The 21,007-nt window shown below is 44.5% G+C and overlaps 1 protein-coding gene across 1 annotated transcript; it reads right to left on the bottom strand.

Annotated features, from left to right (window-relative positions):
- Window positions 1-852: 852 nt before the first annotated feature.
- On the bottom strand, window positions 853-16,436 carry alg13 (ALG13 UDP-N-acetylglucosaminyltransferase subunit; the record flags this gene model as incomplete). The annotated part of the gene is made up of 25 exons (XM_079728742.1): window positions 853-1,133; window positions 1,941-2,030; window positions 4,126-4,249; window positions 4,332-4,372; window positions 4,509-4,628; window positions 4,773-4,878; window positions 4,977-5,045; window positions 6,035-6,090; window positions 6,194-6,229; window positions 7,162-7,321; window positions 7,644-7,785; window positions 7,869-7,976; window positions 8,172-8,430; window positions 8,754-8,836; window positions 9,006-9,106; window positions 9,179-9,243; window positions 9,361-9,478; window positions 10,023-10,092; window positions 10,738-10,903; window positions 10,982-11,063; window positions 11,146-11,218; window positions 13,095-13,141; window positions 15,266-15,316; window positions 15,477-15,560; window positions 16,317-16,436. The coding sequence occupies 25 exons, from the start codon at window positions 16,434-16,436 to the stop codon at window positions 853-855; spliced, it is 2,652 nt and encodes an 883-aa protein (XP_079584868.1).
- Window positions 16,437-21,007: the final 4,571 nt, after the last annotated feature.

A 21,007-nucleotide genomic window follows, 5' to 3' on the forward strand; every position in this document is an offset into this window, starting at 1 on the left:
AAAAAAGTTAGGCGCACCAGGGCAACCAACGCATAAAGTTAGTCTGGAGCCCTGTGATCATTATGTATTAAAGTATTTAATGTAATTTGAACTAGAGGCTAATTTAAACATGTCAATAAACCATGTGATGCACACACATTGGTCGGGGTAAGCATGATATGAGTTAGCATCTGAGGAGTCCTGTTAGACTGATTTTGCAAGCTAGAGAAAGTGAAGTAGCAGAGTTAGCCCTGCCTCTTTATTCAGCCCAAACAGATGCTATTGAACAAATGCAACAGAAACGAGAACCATGTAGAACAACCTGATGACACCGCATTTGTGTAGACTCCTGATTGACAGCAGATTCAGCAATGACCCCATCAGGTGTGTCTTAACCAGGTCTAATAGACCAACCCAACAAATAGTTGTGCCAAAACCATATAGTGCTACGTTTGTGACACGATACAGTGCTATGGATAATCCCAACATGTAATGCTGACATTATACAGTGCTACCCTGAAGGCCTGAACAGTGCTATTTGTAATGCTAACATTACAGTAACATAAAGCTAACAGTGCTATTGTGTTGCTAACATTAGACAGTGCTATGCGTACTGCCATCAACAGTGCTCATCTTATGGCTTAAGTGTACTCTCTACGAAATGAGCCGACCCCAACCCAATTTTCTGTTCCAAAAAAAGGGTTTTCATGTGTAGTTTTGGTGAGATAGATGTCTGTGTCATGTAGTTTGGGTGCATTACATGACGTGGGGTTTGACGTTTGGGTGAGGTAGATGTTCTGTTGTCATGTCGGTTGGGTGAGTCTGATGTCGTGTTGTCATGTAGTTTGGGTGAGTTAGATGTCACGAGGGGCGTCAGATGTGTGGTATGTATTGCTGGTGTGGGGGGGTGGTGACGTAGCCCACCAGGTGGGAGGCACTAGGGGCAGCGCAGTAGAGGCGTGGCCCAGGAGCCCAGCTGATTGGATACTGGTGGTAGGAGGGGTGGGGCGTCGGGGGGACAGAGACATAGGATGGGGGCGAGGCCTCGTAGGGAAGGGGGAGGAGGGGGGGAGGGTTATGGTCCTGGTAGAGGAGGGGTGGAGCTGGAGTCACAGAGCTCAGAGGAGTGGAGCCATCATGAGACAGGGTGGGGCCTGGAGAGAAAGTTCAACAGTTACACGTCTGTAGGGTGTCCAGGTTGTAGTTCAATGCTCTGTAGTTTGGAGCTCTGCCCATAGTTTGTAATTGTGTGTAGTAGTTTTAGTGTGTACCGTATTTCCCGCACTATAACGCGCACCGGATTATAAAGCGCACCTTCAATGAATGACCTATTTTATAAATAGGGCGCACCGGATTATAAGGCGCATGGCATAGAAGATACTGCAGTCAAACGTTTGACTGGGGATGCGTTATGCATCCACTAGATGTAGCTGTGCTAATTGTATAGCTCGTCACGCGCAACGCAACTGTGAGGACGAGTTGCTGCATTTAGCAGATATAAAACTGGAACCTTTATGACAAAAAAGTAAAACACAATTACGCAGTTCCAAACCTTAGATTTTTTAAATATCTTGCAAACGTGAATGATACAAAGTAGAGCATCGCTACCTCGAATCTTGTAGTGTGGCCAGTCTTCCGCCCGATTTCCTGGCTCTGTGATCAAGTAAGCGCAGTAAAATGCTGTGTGCACTGACTACGATAGCCGTAATGCTGCAAGCGGTGTGGCTTTATCGTAGTCGTAGTGAAACATTTTATTATAATTATTAAATTGTTTTTATTGGTTTTTCCTACTGAAACATTTTGACAGAGCGCCGTTTACAACCAGTATGGATCAACCAATTAACCAATTGATCCATATAGAAGGCGCTCCGGATTATAAGGCGCACTGTCGTTTTGAGAAAATTACCGGCTTTTAAGTGCGCCTTATAGTGCGGAAAATACGGTAGTTGTAGTGTACAGACCGCTGTGTGGGTCTGCCTGAGTGTCTCCGGTGTTCCTCGTGGATTCAGGATAGGGAGCAGCCGGCTGCGTCCCAGCTGACTGGACCCCTGCTGGGACCACCAGAACACTCATATAAATATAATAATAAACCAGACTAGAGACAGGGTTTATACAGAAATTCTTAAGTTGAATTTACTACCTTTTAATACCTTCACCATATTTTTTAATACCAGCACGACTTCAAGAGGTGTCTTGCTTCGCCGTGAAGGGTATTATTTTCGATAATGATCGGCGACGTTCTATACATTATTACACGGCTCCTTGCCAAAACAGCAGAGAAATAGACGTTGCTTAGAAATCGGACACGCTGGGGTTGACAAGTTACCGGACTACTTACGGAGTAATAAGAAAGACGTGAATCAGGCAAAAAAATCCACTTTCCTTGACAGCGGTCAAGTTCGGTATGCATAGAAGTACCGACTGACCAATTGCGAAATACTGCAGCTGCTGATGCAATCTCTCTAAGTTATAAAGGTACCGCACCCACCCCAAACCAATGGGAATAAGTATGTATGTCGATTATAGCAGACTACACCACCTCTTCTATTCCGCATGGAATTATATTCCGATCAGAGAATTGTATTCCGATTGAGCCGTATATATGATCATTTTTTATTCTGATTGAGCTGTTCTTCCACTTCTAATCGGATCAGAAGTGTCCATGTAAACACGGCTGTCTACCGGTCACACCAGTCTCACGGTAACGTCAAAATACATACCGTAGCGCAAATTCACACCAGTGCACTTTCTATAGAGGGATTATCAGTCTACGTCACTCCCCGCTCTACGAGCATGTCATATGCAGAAAGAGACGAGAGCGACAACAGCCGCAATAATGTCTTGTGCGGTTGGTTGCACAAACCGTTTTATTAAGACTGATTATCCCATTTATTCTACTTCTTGCCAACATTATAAAACAATTCAAATACTTTAATAATTATGCTTTTTCTTATTCGTATTGCATGCTTATTAAATGTATACTCTGTTTGAGGTCATCTCCCTCTAAAAGTAGTCCCCTTTAATTACGATCGATCAAACATGTTTTTGACACCTCGAAGGGCATTATCCCGCTTATACCATGGTCACTGGCCAAAGAAAAGAAATTAAGAATATTCATTTATATTTTCATGCGTTCTACAATCCAAATATAAAAAATTTCACATAAATAGGACGGACCTTAGCTACGACTTGGCAATGGGAGGTATTTTAGTCAGCTGAGCTATGAGCCAGAGAGCTAACGTTACGGATTGTACATATTTATATTTCGAAATTCGTCTCAGCCTTTATACCACAGATACTCTAGGTTCTATAACATAACTGCGTTGTCTGATTACAGTTTAATTCATTTTTCACCATTTACCAGCTCTCGTTTTGAAGAATAATCACCGCGCCATTAGTTTCAATGGGAATCACGACGGTCTATACTTTCAACATAAAGTGTACATATTTATAATTCGAAATTCGTCCCAGCCTTTATACAACAGATACTATAGGGTCTATAGCATATAACCGCGTTTTCTGATTACAGTTTAAAGTAACATTAAGCTGGCATCGCTAATAAACACCGCAACTGCAAATTAACCACAGAGATAACCATGAAAACCGGTCAAACAAATGTTCTTTTTGCGATCACTCTGCGCGCACATCCGCCGTGTTGATTAACAAATTATCCCCCTATACGTTTATACCGTACAAGTCTTTAAATATCGATTCCTCCAGCCAGAGGTCCGAAAAGTTGCATTTCCCCATTATTGTCTTTCAAATGACTAACAGAAGCGAACTCGCGAAGTGGTTTGGCAGCAAGCCAGCCGGGTATATCCAGTTTGTTTCAGTGCACGCACCACGTGACATCATTGATATCACTCAGGTCCTACTTGCAACATAAAAATAAATCCACGCAAGTTTAAGTAATTTTAGGAGATAGGCCTGCACGTAAATTACACAAATTGAAAAACTCATAGGCCTTGTTGGAAATTTAATACCTTGTCAGATGACGTTTATTACTTTTTAATGGCCTTAATTTGGGCTAATTTCATTTACTCCCTTTTAATACCTTTAACAACCCCTCGGAAACCCTGAGAGACTAAGTTCAGAAGAGATGAACTGGACTATAGATGACAAAGCCGCCAGAAGGAGGGCCCTTACCATGCATGGGGCGTGGCTCCTGGTTGTGGACGTGGCTAAGGTAGTGTGGGGGGTAGGTCTGGTAGTGGTAGGTGGTGTCCGGGGGGGGCGTGTAGGCCTGCTGCCAGCAGCTCTGATGATACCACTGCAGGACATGATATCACAGTGATGCCAGTGCACATGAACCAATCAGAATGCTCCATAGGGGGGAATGGTTGCCTGCTTACCTGAACTCCCAGGTTAAAGTAGTACTGCAACACTCTGCAGTCTGCAAAGAGAGGACACGACTTACCGTTCACGCACAACATGGAAGCTAGAGTAATCAGGGCTTCTTTAAAGCTTCATCTCAGGATGACCGAGGAGGTCAAAAGAGTACATGAATACAGTAGGTCAAGTTCACTGACCTCGAGGTAGGTCGTTGCCGTTGGGGTCATAGGAGTACGGGGGCGGAGACAACAGCGGGCTCAGTGGCTCTCCCAGCTCGTTGACCAACCACTGAGATGCAGCTGGGATCGCCATGGCAACTACAAACAAAACCTGTAGCAGTCAACCGTGTGTGTGTGTGTGCTAATTGTGATCCTGTTTCCTTTGTGTGCGTCACCCGTGTGCGTGTCACCCGTGTGTGTGTTTGATCCTGCGTGTCCTGCTTGTGTGTCCTTGTGTGTTACCTGTGTGTGTGTGTCCCTGGGAGGGCAGGTGAGAAGCTGGAGACGTGTGAGAGGAGGATGAGGAGGATGATGATGAAGGAGAGGAGATGACAGCTGATTTAACCACCTGTGGATGGTTAAAGAACCGGTCGATTTGTGTAGTTAGTGTACCTGTTGGTGAGGTGTAGTTAGTGTAGTTGGTTGGTGAAGGTCTAGTTATTGTACCTGGTGGGTGAAGGTGTAGTTGGTGAGTGTTTCAGGTGGAGAGTCTGCGTGGTTTCCTTCCTGGAGACTCTGAAGAACACATGGCTGTATTATAGGGTTAGGGCTAGATGATCAACACATGGCTGTATTATAGGGTTAGGGCTAGATGACCAACACATGGCTGCATTATAGGGTAAGGGCTAGATGATCAACACATGGCTGTATTATAGGGTTAGGGCTAGATGATCAACACATGGCTGTATTATAGGGTTAGGGCTAGATGATCAACACATGGCTGTATTATAGGGTTAGGGCTAGATGACCAACACATGGCTGTATTATAGGGTTAGGGCTAGATGACCAACACATGGCTGCATTATAGGGTTAGGGCTAGATGACCAACACATGGCTGTATTATAGGGTTAGGGCTAGATGACCAACACATGGCTGTATTATAGGGTAAGGGCTAGATGACCAACACATGGCTGTATTATAGGGTAAGGGCTAGATGATCTACACATGGCTGTATTATAGGGTAAGGGCTAGATGACCAACACATGGCTGTATTATAGGGTTAGGGCTAGATGACCAACACATGGCTGCATTATAGGGTAAGGGCTAGATGACCAACACATGGCTATATTATAGGGTAAGGGCTAGATGACCAACACATGGCTGTATTATAGGGTAAGGGCTAGATGATCAACACATGGCTGCATTATAGGGTTAGGGCTAGATGACCAACACATGGCTGTATTATAGGGTTAGGGCTAGATGACCAACACATGGCTGTATTATAGGGTTAGGGCTAGATGACCAACACATGGCTGTATTATTGGGTAAGGGCTAGATGATCAACACATGGCTGTATTATAGGGTTAGGGTTACTACACCCGTCCCTTCACCATTACACCCGTCCCTCAACCACTACACCCGTCTGTCCATCTGCAAGTACTGTAGAGGTTTGTGGTGTTGAGTTTCTAGTGTCCGGTTTAGTTAGTCAAGCGTTTGGTGACTGGTGTTGATGAGTGATGTGCAGACTGGGGTCATGTGCCAAAAGTGTCATGCAACATATTTACCATGTTAGCAGTAGACTCTGTCCCTGTGTAGACCCCTGGACTCTGGAAACCAGACTCTGAAGAAACAAACCCACATTAGCATGGCTTATACCTTCCAACAATGGCATGCTAACACACGGTTTAACATAAGTCATGTTAGGACCAGTGATCAGTACTCGCCTTGAGCTCCATACAGATACTCTTCAGTATACTCTGCTGGACAGACAGAGACACCACGTTAAGCAGGACCCTGCAGGCAGACTGCAGGGCTGCCTGCAGGTGATGGGACTGGGCTGTGGTGGGGTTAACTTGAAAGTGGCCTTTGGGTGACGGTGGAGGTGTGGTTAGGGTGGTGGTGGCGGTAGGGTGGAGGTGTGGTTAGGGTGGTGGTGGCGGTAGGGTAGCGGTGGCGGTAGGGTGGAGGCGGCGGTAGGGTGGAGGCGGCGGTAGGGTGGAGGTGGCGGCGGTAGGGTGGCGTTAGCGTTAGGGTGGAGGTGGCGGTAGGGTGGAGGTGGCGGCGGTAGGGTGGCGTTAGCGTTAGGGTGGAGGTGGCGGCGGTAGGGTGGCGTTAGCGTTAGGGTGGAGGTGGCGGTAGGGTGGAGGCGGCGGAAGGGTGGCGTTAGCGTTAGGGTGGAGGCGGCGGTAGGGTGGAGGCGGCGGTAGGATGGAGGTGGCGTTAGGGTGGAGGTGGCGGTGGCATTAGGGTGGAGGTGGCGGTGGCGTTAGGGTGGAGGTGGCGGTAGGGTGGAGGTGGCGGTGGCGTTAGGGTGGAGGTGGCGGTAGGGTGGCGGTGGCGTTAGGGTGGAGGTGGCGGTAGGGTGGAGGTGGCGGTAGGGTGGAGGTGGCGGTAGGGTGGAGGTGGCGGTAGGGTGGAGGTGGCGGTAGGGTGGAGGTGGCGGTGGCGTTAGGGTGGCGGTGGCGTTAGGGTGGCGGTGGCGGTAGGGTGGAGGTGGCGGTGGCGTTAGCGTTAGGGTGCCGGTGGCGGTAGGGTGGAGGTGGCGGTGGCGTTAGCGTTAGGGTGGAGGTGGCGGTAGGGTGGCGTTAGCGTTAGGGTGGAGGTGGCGGTAGGGTGGCGGTGGCGTTAGGGTGGAGGTGGCGGTAGGGTGGATGTGTGGTTAGGGATAAAGGTGGGTTTAGGGTGGCCTCACCCTGGTCCTCCACGGTGCTGGTGTCTTCCTGGTCATCCTCTGAAGAAGTCCCATGATGCTTAGTGGGAGGAGGGGCAGGCATGGCCCCCCGCTGGGCCCAGTAGGGGGAGGAGGTGGGGGGGTTGGGAGCGCCCATCATAGGGGGAGGAGCCGTCTGCACCTATAGACGGACAGACAGGCAGGCAGACAGTTCATATTATCTAGAGCAATGAGGCAACTCTTAAACATACCAAACCGACGTCCCTCTCTGCCTGAGAACAAGCTTTGACAGGCAGCATGGAGTTCACTCCCTAACAGCTAACCACGGCAAGGCCATTACTAGCTAACTACACTCAATGATGAGTCTTACCCACAGCCCCTCTAATAGTTTAGCGTACTTTGGAAAATACTTTGCTTTCATTTTAATAGAGCAACCACAGATGGAGAGAAAGCTAGTGAGACATAGCTAGGGAACTGAACAGTCCAAGGGGAGAGGGACAGACCGGCAGGGGAGGGAACATGTCCTCTGATCCGGTCTCCAGCTGGTAGTAGGTGATGGTTCCGTCTTGCTCCTCCTCCCCTTCAGGGAACCCAAACTGTCCGTCCTTGTTGATGGGCGACATCATCTGACTACGCCGGCTACGCCTGCACACACACCCACCCACACCACGTCATTCAGTGCTTGTGTTGTTTATTATGGACTTCAAACATGTGGGAGAGACGCTCACCGGGAGCGGAAGGCGTAGTTGTCGTAACCATGGTAATAGCGCCTTCCTGGGTGGTAGTAGGCCAGCTGTGGACCTATCAGGTGACGGTTCAAAAATCTTGTGGAGCTTCTGACCAGAAGATAGACCGAGAGGAAGCAAGACAGACAGACAGAGAGACAGAGAGGCAGAGCAGGACAGAGACAGACAGCGACGGGAGACACACAGACCGAGAGAGAGACAATCAGAATGGCGCATCTTGCGTGTGAACGGTTCCCATTGGCTGTCATGAGGATCATGTGATGATGGCGTCATGAGGGTGTGGACCTGGGCGCTCCGTAGCGGGGAGGTCTGGCTGTGTGAGGGGCGTAGGGGTCGTAGGTCATGCCCCCTGGAGATGATGGAGGGGGGTGGAGCCCTGGGCGGGGGGGTGCAGAGGGCTGGAAGCGAGGGGGGAGGGCGGTCTGGGAGGAGGGCCGCCCCCCGTATGAGGAGGTCACCACCAGTAGCTCCGCCCCCTTCCCGCCACCACGAGACTTCCTGAAGTAGCGGTGACGATGATGTCGCTGCGTGCGGCTTTCCCCGTCTAGAGAGAGACACAGGTAGACAGAGTCAGACAAACAGGAAGAGAGAGACAGGTAGAGAGAGAGAGAAAGACAGAAAAGTAGAGAGACAAACAAGTTGTATATGTCACAGTCAGACGGACATGTAGTAAGACAGACAGGTAGAGTCAGATCAGTAGAGAGAGACAGACAGGGAATCAGACACCGGTAGAGATAGAGACAGACAGTACATTATATTGTAGTACTTTATTACTAGAATATGGTATTATAAACCGAAATGCTACATTATTATATCATAGTACTTTATTATTATAGCGTAGTACTCTATAGTATAGCACTGTAGTACCTAGGTCTCCTTTACGGGTGGTAACAACGTTCCAGGCAGGAACTGGGTTGACTGGCTTCAGGTTGGCCAGTGGCACCAGGTGTCTATGAACACACACAAACTTCTAATACAACATTGCTGCCACATAAACTTGTTGGGTATTTTCGAATACAACATTACTGCGCATTATGTGTGTTGTGTTTACAGAACTGTTATATTACATTATATATATTAAATTACATAGGACTCTCATGTAGTAATAAGGTATTGTACTTCTCTCCCAGCTCCTCGATGAAGACCGTCACTGCAGAGGAGTGAGTTCCTACTTCCTGGATGAAGGCATTGTAGTATTTCCCCTTGAGCTCCAGACGGACCTAACACACACACACACTTTGTTGAATTAACTCACCCAGTTAATATTAAGATACGGTGGAAGAGCCTCTCACCTGACATTTGTCCCCCAGGAAGTATTGTCTCCCTGCAAACACCATGTAGTCCGTCTTCTGCATCTCTAGACCAACCAAACGTATGGTTAACATTATACACTAGAAACTTAAATCAAATACCTTAATGTTATACAACATTATACACCGGAAACATACATCTAATACCCTATTCAATGTGGTACCTTTGCGGGTGTCGTGCCAGACATCAAACTCCAGGTTTCTGTAGAGTTCCGTGTCCAGAGACTTGAGAACTTTATAGGGCAGAGCCAGCCTGCCTCCCGGGCCGGCTGGCTCTGTAGCCTACAGCCCAATAAGATTGGAGTATTATTGTCATGGTAACACGTGATACACATACTATTGAACACTCACATGTTATTCAACACAATGCTAATAGGCTGCATTCATACCAGCGTTTGGAAGCTCCGATAAATTTGCCATTTGAAACATTGCAATGCAAAGACACATTTCCCGCGTCTATAAACATCCGCGAGTGGTTGCACGATAGATGAAGTCAACTGTTGTTAACATCACCTTCAGAGGTGTATGAGGTATACTCATACCATTGATGACACCATTCTCCCTGATTGAGCAAGCCATGGATGAGGTGCAAACCTCTATCAATTAACAGGCTGAGACAGTTGTAAGCGTGTTGCAACCTTTTTTATCTATCTGTCCTTATCTACGGTCAAACCAGTTATATAATTCACACATCTCCCTTGTGGCCCTCCAGGTCGCTCTCTACCTGGTGTTCTGTCTTTAAGTCTTGTTTTACACTTGAGATGTAACTAGACATAATTTGTTCAGACATACACACAGCCTTCGCTTCTAGAGTAAATGCACTCACCTTGCAGTCTTCTGGTGCTCTGGTCTTGTCTTCTGTAGGTCCTCCAGATCCCCCTAGGTCCCAGTCCTCCCTGGAGCAAATCAAACACACCCTGTACTGTACAGTACTACAGTAGTACTGCAGTAGGAGACAGTCCTACAGTAGTACTGCAGTAGTACTGCAGTAGGAGACAGTAGTACACTACAGTTGTTTGTGAAAGTACTACAGTAGTACATGACAGTACCACCATAGTACTGCAGTAGGAGACAGTCCTACAGTAGTTCTGCAGTAGGATTGTAGTAGGATACAGTAGTTTGTGAAAGTACTACAGTAGTACATGAGATTACCACCATAGTACTGCAGTAGGAGACAGTCCTACAGTAGTACTGCAGTAGTATGTTAAAGTACTACAGTAGTACATGACAGTACCACCATAGTACTGCAGTAGGAGACAGTCCTACAGTAGTACTGCAGTAGTATGTTAAAGTACTACAGTAGTACATGACAGTACCATCATAGTACTGCAGTAGGAGACAGTCCTACAGTAGTACTACAGTAGTATATTAAAGTACTACAGTAGTACATGACAGTACCACCATAGTACTGCAGTAGGAGACAGTCCTACAGTAGTACTGCAGTAGGATACAGTAGTACTGCAGTAGTATGTTAAAGTACTACAGTAGTACATGACAGTACCACCATAGTACTGCAGTAGGAGACAGTCCTACAGTAGTACCTGTGAGGTGGATCCTCTGGCGTGTCGTAGCCCAGGTCTCCGTCGCTGCAGGCTGAAGGGCTGTTTCTATAGCGCCGACCTCCGACCCGGAAGGCCTCCAGTGCCTGGCACAGATCAGCTTCCTCCACCCCAAACACACGCGTGTAGAGGAGCTCATACAGCATGGCTACACACAGACGATACATACATTATACACAAACACGATACTCACAACACCCACAAACAAACAGAGTGAGTGACTCACACTGGCAGATGGCAGCGATGGCGGGGTACTGTCGAGGATAAACAATGTCATAGTGACCGTTGTTGGAGCAACACAGAATAACCTAGGGAACAAGCAGGAAGTCAGGCTCACACAGGAAGCCAGTATTTCCTTCAGTGTCTCCTTCAATGTCTCTCGTATCGTACCTTGTCAACAAACTCCTCTTCTGTGATCACCGTCGCTGCTTTCCCTGGAAATCGATAAATCAGGAAGCAGCGCCTACACACAAACACATCGGCCTGCCGATTTAATCAGCCGATTATAGCCTTTTTGAGAATAAGCAACATCTGCCAAAAAGTGACAGACTTTTTGGCAGATGTTGGCTGATTTTATTTATTTATTTATAAAAAAAATAACGACTGTCATTCAGCAAGAGGTTGGTGTTCCTAACCATTCCATAATCCAGGCAGTGCAAACCAGGTGGAACTCCACATTGCATATGATTGCCAGGATGCTTGAGCAAAAGAGAGCAATCACAGCCTATTCTAGTGACCTCAGCCATTTTGTATGTCCAAGTGCAGAGGAGTGGGACGTGGCAGCAAACCTGGCGGAGACCCTGACACCACTGGAAGATATAACACTTGAAATGAGCATGGCCGACTCCTCTGCTTCCTGCATTATACCCTGCGTAGCAGTGCTGAAGTGTCTGCTAGAGTCAGAGGGACCAAACAGTAGAGGAATCAAGACTCTTAAGAAAGACCATTGATGGAGAGCATGGAGATAAGGTTCTCCAAGGTGAAAGATGCAAAAGAGGTGGTGCTCGCATGTCTTCTCGACCCACGCTACAAGGAGCGGCCCTTGTCACCAGAGACACTAGCTCAAGCCAAAGCCTGGGTAACAGAAGAGGCAGAGAGGAATCCACCAGAAACACAAGCAGACACAATACAAGCAGAAACTGCCTGTGAAGAAGAGGGAGATCCAAAAAGACAGAATGGAGGAGAGAAAGGCCCACAGTGTTCTAGACAGTCTGTATGGAAGCATGCTCTCTTCAACCACTCAGGAAGAGGAACCAGAGGAGATCATTGAAGAGCAGGAATGATATATGAGGGAGCCTTTCATAGACAGGAAAAAGGGGAACCCACTGGAGTGGTGGAAGAGCAACGGTTTCTGCTTCAAGGGACTGTCAGGCCTGGCCAGGAGATACCTTTGCTGGCCACCTTCCTCTGTGCCAAGTGAGAGGTGTTCAGTACTATTGGCAACATTTATGAGGAGAAGCGCAGCTCCCTCAAGGGAGAGAATGCTGAAAAGCTGTGCTTCCTGCACTACAACCTGCCCCTGCTGAAGTGGCAATATTAAGGACTCTACGACTGGCAGGGGCATGTGAATAGAATTTTATTTGGAAAATATCCATATGCTATTTGCCCCACACAACACACATTACCTCGTTCCTATAAAGTTATTTTATGTTATTATTAAATATTGTTTTCAAATATGTTGTGTACAGTTACAAAAAAGTTCTTCTTCCTGCACTTTATGTCAAAAGATTGTTGTACAAAATGTTAATATGCTGCTTGCCCAAGCCTCACACAACTCATTATTTGGCAGTAATTTGATTTCTTTATTTGTTCCAATATGCAAGTAAAAAACTGCTTTGTTAGAATTATGTTACCAATAAAAAGAACTTCCTGCACTTTATTTTATTTTATTGACAATAAGATAAGGCTGTATTTGCACAAATTCTTGACAGTAAATGTATTCTAAAACACTCAAAGGTTCTGCATTCAATTCACATATTCGTCACAAGTGTTTAAAGTATATTTAAGGGATCCAAAAATAAGTTTTATATGCTTTTCCATTTTTTTTTAATAATCGGCTGATTTAATCGTAAGAGTTTTTCTCTGAAAATAATCGGCATCGGCCCTCAAAAATCAATATCGGTCGGGCCCTAACCCAGATGGCATCAGACCCAAATAGCATCAGACCCAGATGTTACACACATAACCATATCATTTAACTGTTGTAATTAGTAAACACCACGGTTTGGTGTTTAGTAGTGAGACTAGTTAAACACTATGGTTTAGTGTTTAATAGTGAAAATAGTTGAACACTACAGTTTATTGTTGAGTAGGGGAACTAGCTGCTGCTTATTTCTTACCTGTACAGCAGAGACAGAGCCTTGATCTCCACCTGGCCAGCAGTTTCCTGGACAAACAAGGTTCCCAATAAACACCACATCACTACCACTAACATGAGGTTTCCAATAAACACCACATCACTACCACTAACATGAGGTACCCAATATACACCACATCACTACCACTAACATGAGGTTCCCAATATACACCACATCACTACCACTAACATGAGGTTCCCAATATACACCACATCACTACCTCTAACATGAGGTTCCCAATAAACACCACATCACTACCACTAACATGAGGTACCCAATAAACACCACATCACTACCACTAACATGAAGTTCCCAATAAACACCACATCACTACCAAAAAATAAGGTTAACAAACACATCACCTCCACTAACATAAGGTTAACCATAAACACCACATCACTACCACGAACTGAGGTATACAATAAACACCACATCACTACCACTAACATAAGGTTACAATAAACACCACATCACTACCACTAACATAAGGTTACAATAAACACCACATCACTACCACTAAGGTATGCAATAAACCAGTGGTTTTCAAACTGTGAGGCGCGCCTCCCCTGGGGGGCGCCAGAGTTCTTCAGGGGGGGCGCGACGTGAGAAAAAATAAACCAGAAAAAGTAACAGAAAAAAAAACGCGAAGACGCAAAGTCAAAAGTTGTGTTCGAAATCGTTCCCTATTCACTCACTATTCCCTGTATAGTGTTTATGATATAGTGCACTGTATAGGGAGCGAACAAACGAGAATTCGGACACCACGCTGAACATTTTTAAACGTCATTTGCGTCAGTAAATGCACCGGGTATTTGTGTGACGCAGCCAGATGCGCCAACATGTACACAAACCGGGCACTCACGATGAAAGCTGGAGGTTGTATTGATGTTGTAGTGCCGGAGGAAAAGGAGGACGTAGGCAACGTAATAATAACTGTTTTAATCCGAAACGACAGCAGAACCATCACTCTCAGTGCATGGCTAGAACAACTCGTGCAACAGCCAAAACCTAGACCTAGACCCCCGTATCTCATAGCCAGTTCCCTCCCACTCGATCACTCACAGTAAGAGGGGAACACGAACCCATAATGTAGTCACTACAATGTTACATTTCCTTGATCAAGTTTTTTTAAAATTAATTTTGAATGTAACATTTTCTATTTTAAATCCCAAATAAATTGTTGACATTTCTAAACGAAAGCCGAAGGATCCCATCATTAAATGTATACTTTTTCGCGGTTATTCAGCTTCTTTATCTCCGGAAAAACACGACTGCATTGCATTGTGGTATACGGGAGTAACATGTAGGGAACATCGTATGTACGTCAAATTTGGGGTATTTTAAGTCCACTATATAGTGAATGAAATTTACCACTGAGATTTCGAACACCGCTACAAATTGGCGAGCACCCTATATAGTGCACTATATCCGTGATAGGGAACGATTTCGAACACAGCTAAAGACGCAAACTCAATGCTCCCACTAAAGTAGAGGTGAGCAAAAACGGAGGCTAAACTGGCAGTTTACAGATTAAGCTGTTCAAATGTATTTTAAAAAAGTTAAGCAAAAACATGCTTAGATAAAGATGTTAAAATGTGTTAAGAAATGTGTTTAAAAACCCACAAAGATGATTACAATGTTTCAAAAATATGTTTAAAATGTTTAAAAAATATCTTTAAAATGCCTCAAAAATATGATCAGAGATATTTAAAATGTGTAAATTATGATCAGACATGTTTAAGATATGAGAGATGTTTAAAATGTGTAAAATAATTAAAAGATCTTTCAAAACACAGGGATTTAGAACATTTTTTTGGGGGGAGGGGGCTCAGCTGAAATTTGTTCTGAGGGGGGGCTCACTCTCTCATACTTTGAAAACCCCTGCAATAAACACATCACCACCATTCACATTAAATACAATAAACTAGATATCAGTACCACTAAGGGTTACAACAAACAGCACATTACTACCACCAATATTAGGTTTACAAATAACAGCACCACCACAAACATTACGTTTACAATAAAACATCACCAAAACGAGGGTTACTAATTAACAAAACATCACTACCACAGGGTTTACAATAAACACACCTCCACCAAATACATGCTGTATAACATCTTAGATATTATATGTCATGATAAAAGTATACCTTTGGGTCTTCCAAGCGTTCTAAGTATTTCTCAAATGAACCTTGGACAAACTGAGAGAAAGAGGGAGAGATTAATTTACCAGAAGTGTTAAATAACCAGAATGTTTAGTTAAGGAAGGTTGAATAAAGGAAGGATTAATAAGCCATAAAGTTGAATTAACCAGAAGGTTGATTCCACCAGAAGGCTAATGAAGGAAGGTTCCTGTCTCACCGGCTCAAATTTGCATCGGTTGGCTCTCATGAAGTTGGCACACTCTCGACGGATCTTCTGGTGGTGGTGCTGGGAGCAGTACAGCTATGACACAGAACACTTAAATATGTCAACAACCAAAACAACGCTCTCAGCTTAAACCCAAAACACTTCACTATAACGCTATAACAATAACCCTTCGCCAAGACAACAGCACACTTGTTGGCTCGATACAACAGCACACACCACAGCTGTATTGGGTGGCTCCCAGTAGAACCAGTAGCAGACTAGGATTTTACTGGGCAGCCTCCAGTAGAACCAGTAGCAGACTGTTGTTGTAATGGGCATCTCCCAGAACAAGTAGTAGACTGAGGTTGTAATGGGCAGCTCCCATTAGTAACAGTAGCAGACTATTGTTTTACTAGGAAGCTCCAAGTAGAAACAGTAGCAGACTGGGTGTAGTGGGTAGCTCCCAGTAGAACCAGGAGAAGATTACAGCTGTACTCAGCAGCTCCAAGTAGAACCAGTTGCAGACTGTGGTTGTATTGGGCAACTCCCTGTAGAACCAGTAGAAGACTGGACACGAATTAGGGCGTGTGAAGTCATGATTGTAATTAGGATATCTAGAGGGCGGCTGGCCAGTAGTCAGTGCCCTGCTAAACGTCTAAACAAATATTTAGACCTATGAACTGTGAAAAAACCCCAATAACGGGACAGTATTCATATCGAGGCGTAACACGGTACACGGTAAAAAATGAATTTCAATTGAAAAACTTTTAATGACAAGAACTCGAGTAGATTTAATGTATTATAATGAAATGTAAATTGTGTTAAAGCGTTAGCGAAGTTAATTAGCATTACCTGCTCGGAGACCGCGCGGAACAGACAGGATGCGTCTCGCGCCAGCATCTTGCGGTACAAGCCGAGGCTGGCCAGATACTCATCCATGTTCACAAAGTACTTCTTCAAACCCTTCTGCATCCTTCAATACTTACTCCTTAGTACTTACTACTATTAATATTCACTAATTAACAACTGTATAACAATATTCACTAACTATATTTTTCTCCGCGATAGACTAGTTAACCAACGAGTAAAGTTCAAACTGTCCAATCGAGACCGTGAGACGGGATCAGGTGCTTCTAATCAGCTCTGATCACACTGCGTCTCATTGGGTGGAAAGAAACCAGTTTACCTTTTAACAGAGGATGACAACTTTTTTCAAAATACATTTTGGACTAGTGTTACTTAGTGAATCAGTAAACTGAACTGGCCACATCTATAAACCTCATTAAAATGTCTTGAGTTCCTCCAATATTCATGTTTTAACTGCAAAGCTGCCAACTCTCACGCATTGGCCGTGAGACACACTCATTTGAATCACTTCACACGCTCTCACGCCACACCCCCGATTTCTCACGCTGAATTTCGTCTGACACACGTCTGACTCCGGGCAACAAAAAAAGAAAAAAAAATCGGTTCGGTTATCTGTTATCTACCTTTTTGAGCCTTGATTCATTCATAAACACCACCGCACAGGGTGATTAGTCGATTAGTTAGACTTAGTTGTGTTGTTTCGCGCTTCGCGCTGCCAGAACCGGTCGGACTACTGTCTACTATCAGATGCTTGACTTTTTATCCAAAGAAGCCCGTCACTGGATTATATTCCCCCCTTTTCAGGTATGTATTTTTTAATAATTATAAGTGTTTATGCTCTTAAAGTAACCTATTCGTTTTAATGTGTAAACAAGAGAGATATTTGTAAACTATTAGTTTGAGGTCTAAATGCAGCACAACATAAATTGTACACCAGAAAAAAAGCATATTGTAACTGATATACTAGCGCAGAATTATAAACCAACATGACTTTTATTAAACCTAAAGGTTTCAAGGATGCCCAATAAAAAAAAGCCAGGGCCATCAGCAGGAACAAAGAGAAATATTTTATTTTATCTATCGAAAAACCAGACACACAAGAAAAGGGCTACAGAACAGCAACAAACAGAACAGGAACCAACAAAACAAGAGACCGAACAGGAACAGACAGAACAACAGACAGAACAGCGACCAACAGAACAAGAGACAGTACAGGAACAGACAGAACAAGAGACAGCACAGGAACAGATAGAACAGCCACAGACAGAGAATGAAGAACAGCGGTGGCCTGAGCAGGGGTCGAGGAGTAGAGCCATGTGTGGAGCTGCAAAATACAGGTCCATCTTTAAAAGTGAGTGGACCACAACATGGCCATTCATAACAAGAGGGACCCTCAGCACACATTACTGGTGCTCTGCGTGTCGTGTCGAGAACTCATGTTGCCACCAAGGGGTGACTGATGTTGTGCGACACATCAAGAGCAAGAGCCACCAGGACAAGCAGCAGGCACTTCAATCTCAGGCAACTTTAGACAGATTTTCAGTGCCCTGTTCCTCTGTTGTGGGTATGGCAGACCAAGAGGCTAAGGTATGCTATGTATCACTGTCATGGTCTGTCAAGGTTCAAGAGTTTTGTGTACTACTACTGTTCTATCACAATTTATAGTTTTGTCTAATATAATGTCTATTTCAACTCAACTGTGTTCTTTGGGGAGTACTAATAAAAAAAATCTTGCAGACAAGGAGGGCTGAGGTCAAAATAACAGCAACACTAGTGCAGCACAATGTTCCACTAGCTGTTGCAGACCACCTGGGGCCTCTTCTAAAGGAGTGTTTCAAAGACTCAAGAACAGCCCAGGAATACCGGTGTGCCAGGACAAAAATGTCCAGCATAGTAAACGAGGCGCTGGCACCACATTTTATGAGGAAGTTGGTCGATCAAATGAGGGAACAGCCATACACTCTAGTCCCAGATGGATCCAATGACACAGGTAGTTCCCAAACTATGATGTTTTTCACCTTAACAATAATCTGGCATTATTTCGTTTTTGTGCATACATGTACATAAGAGGATGGGATGTTTTGCTTAACTATGCTGTCATTGCAGGAGTAGAGAAGATGAACCCCCTGACAGTCAGGATCTTTATGAAAGATAAGGTTGAACACCGCTTCCTGGGGATGTGTACTACTAGCGGAGCAAGGTGTGGGACAGCAGAAGTGATCTTCAGCAAGATCAAGACCACCTTGGAAGAAAAGGCTATTCCCTGGCAGAAGTGTGTTGGTCTTTCTGTGGATAATGCTGCAGTGAACACAGGTTCACAGAACCTCCAGAATCCTGAAGGAACACCCCAGCATTTATGTTCATGGCTGCCCATGTCATATTGTCCATAATACCGCTAAAAAAGCTGGTGCAGGGTTTTTGGAAGTAAGTATAGGCCTAATTTTACTTCACATGTAACTAATATCTGTGTACTGATTACATGCATTAACCTTAATGTTTCTGGTCTGATTATGTATTGCAGGTTTCTAAATTTGATCTGGAGGACCTGATAGTGGATGTGTGCTACTGGTTTAAGGATAGCACCAACCGAAAGGGCTACTTAACAGGTATGCACTTTTGACAGTCCCAATTAAAATATTGAAATACAGAACTTTTGAATACATATGTTTTATAATTAAATGCCTGTAACAGAATTTTGTGAGCTTCACGAGGCAGAGTATATGGAGATCCTGCAGCATATCTCTGTTCGTTTGTTAAGCCTTGAGCGCTGCGTGACCCGGATTCTGAGGCTGTATGACCCTTTGGCCAGCTACTTCAAATCTGCCAGTATGGTCCCTCATGTCATTTCCCTTATGCATCTACTACTAATACCACAAGTTTGTTAGCTGTACATATTGCCAATTTTGTTTTTTCCATTTAAGATGAAAGTCAGGCGAGGTTCAGGAGACTTCGGGAGGCATTCACTGACCCCATGACAGAGGTGTACCTGCTCTTTTTCCAGGCCACCATACCAACATTCACATCTTTCAACCTTCTACTGCAGAGAGAATGTTCATCAATATTCTTACTACATGATGAGGTACAGAAGCAGAGGATATACTTTTGCTGTTGTTGCTTTTTCTGCTGCAACATGTTTTACTGTTTTACACCTGTAAATGTCTGTGTTGATGTGTAGATGTTGAACTTCATTCGCAAGATGTGCAGTAAATTCATGGTACCTAGAGCGCTGATAGGCCACGAACAGCCACATGAGATTTGTTTCAAAGAAAAGGACAACCATTTGGCAGGTCAGTGTTTAATATTCTACTATTATAATTATAATTATTATTATTTTTATGATAAGCATGACACAGCATATCTGTCAACCTTGATTTGTTGTATCTGTGACAGGAAGAAAGCTGAACATTGGCTTTACCACTAGGGCCAAGCTCCACAGATTGCTTGATGATGGAGACATCACACCTCATCAGGTTGAGAAGTTCCATGAAGCTGCCCTCAGTTTTCTAATCAATGCTGTGGAGTATGCTATGAAGAAGCTGCCTCTGCAAGAGCCACTGCTCAAGCATGCAAAATTCATAGATGTCCGGCAAAGGTTGGAATGTGGCATGGAAGATGTCCTGTACTTTGTAGAGAGGTTAGGATTTCTTTCAGCAATCTCTGCTTGTTATCTGAGACTTAATGCCATGAATTCTATAACAAGAATGCCTCTAAGCACATGATCCATCCCTAACTGGCTTTTAAAAAAACAATTCTTTGGGTTGATGACATATATCATAAATACAGCATATATCAAAAATAAAATACTTGTAACTCTGCTTTAAAATAAGGTTCCCTCACCTGCTCCCCTACCATGGACCAGAGGAACATGATAAACTTAGTGAAGAGCTCCTGGAATACCAGACTATGATATTACCACCCCTCCAGGACTCTGGACACGAGACAGAGAACTTCTGGGCTGAGATGGCAACCCGTAAACAAAGGGTAAGAATGATTCTTGTACACCAATAACAGTAGAAAATTCAAATTAGAATCATTTGGTATGTATGCATAAAACTAGGTGCATGCATTTGGTTATAGACTAAATTAATTATCCTTTACTCCTCTTACAAAGTAATATTACATATTTTTACATTGTGTTCTTGGTTCCTTCTTCATAGGTGACAGGATTACCTCTTTTCATGAGGCTATCAACAATTGCCAAGCTGGTCCTTGTTTTACCCCACTCCAACGCCGATGCAGAGAGGGTTTTTTCCGTGGTGGGGCTGAATAAAACCAAAACCAGAAACAGCCTGGCTCTGGATGGGACATTGTCGTCCATCATGACAATCAAGATGGCTGGCCTGGAGCCCTGCTTCAAGTGGGAGCCCTCCCAGGACATAATCAAGGCCTCAAAAAAGGCAACGTCTAAATACAATCAAGCACACAGCCATCAAGGAATGAGATAAGTAGCTGGAGATGAGTAATCTTTTTTTGTTAGCATATAGTTCTGGGATGGTTAAAAAATGTTTTGGGGTTTTTCATTTTTATTATTATTTTATTGTTTTAACACATACTGTGTACTACATATCTGTTTACTTTGTACTATGTGTTTACTTTTTCCCCAAATAAATATGCACAAAATGGGCCATGCTGTGTCCTGTGGTTCCATTTGTACACTCTGAGTAGTGCCTAAGGCC

Source organism: Pollachius pollachius (genome assembly GCF_949987615.1).
Source record: "Pollachius pollachius genome assembly, chromosome: 2".
NCBI classification, from domain to species: Eukaryota; Metazoa; Chordata; class Actinopteri; order Gadiformes; family Gadidae; genus Pollachius; species Pollachius pollachius.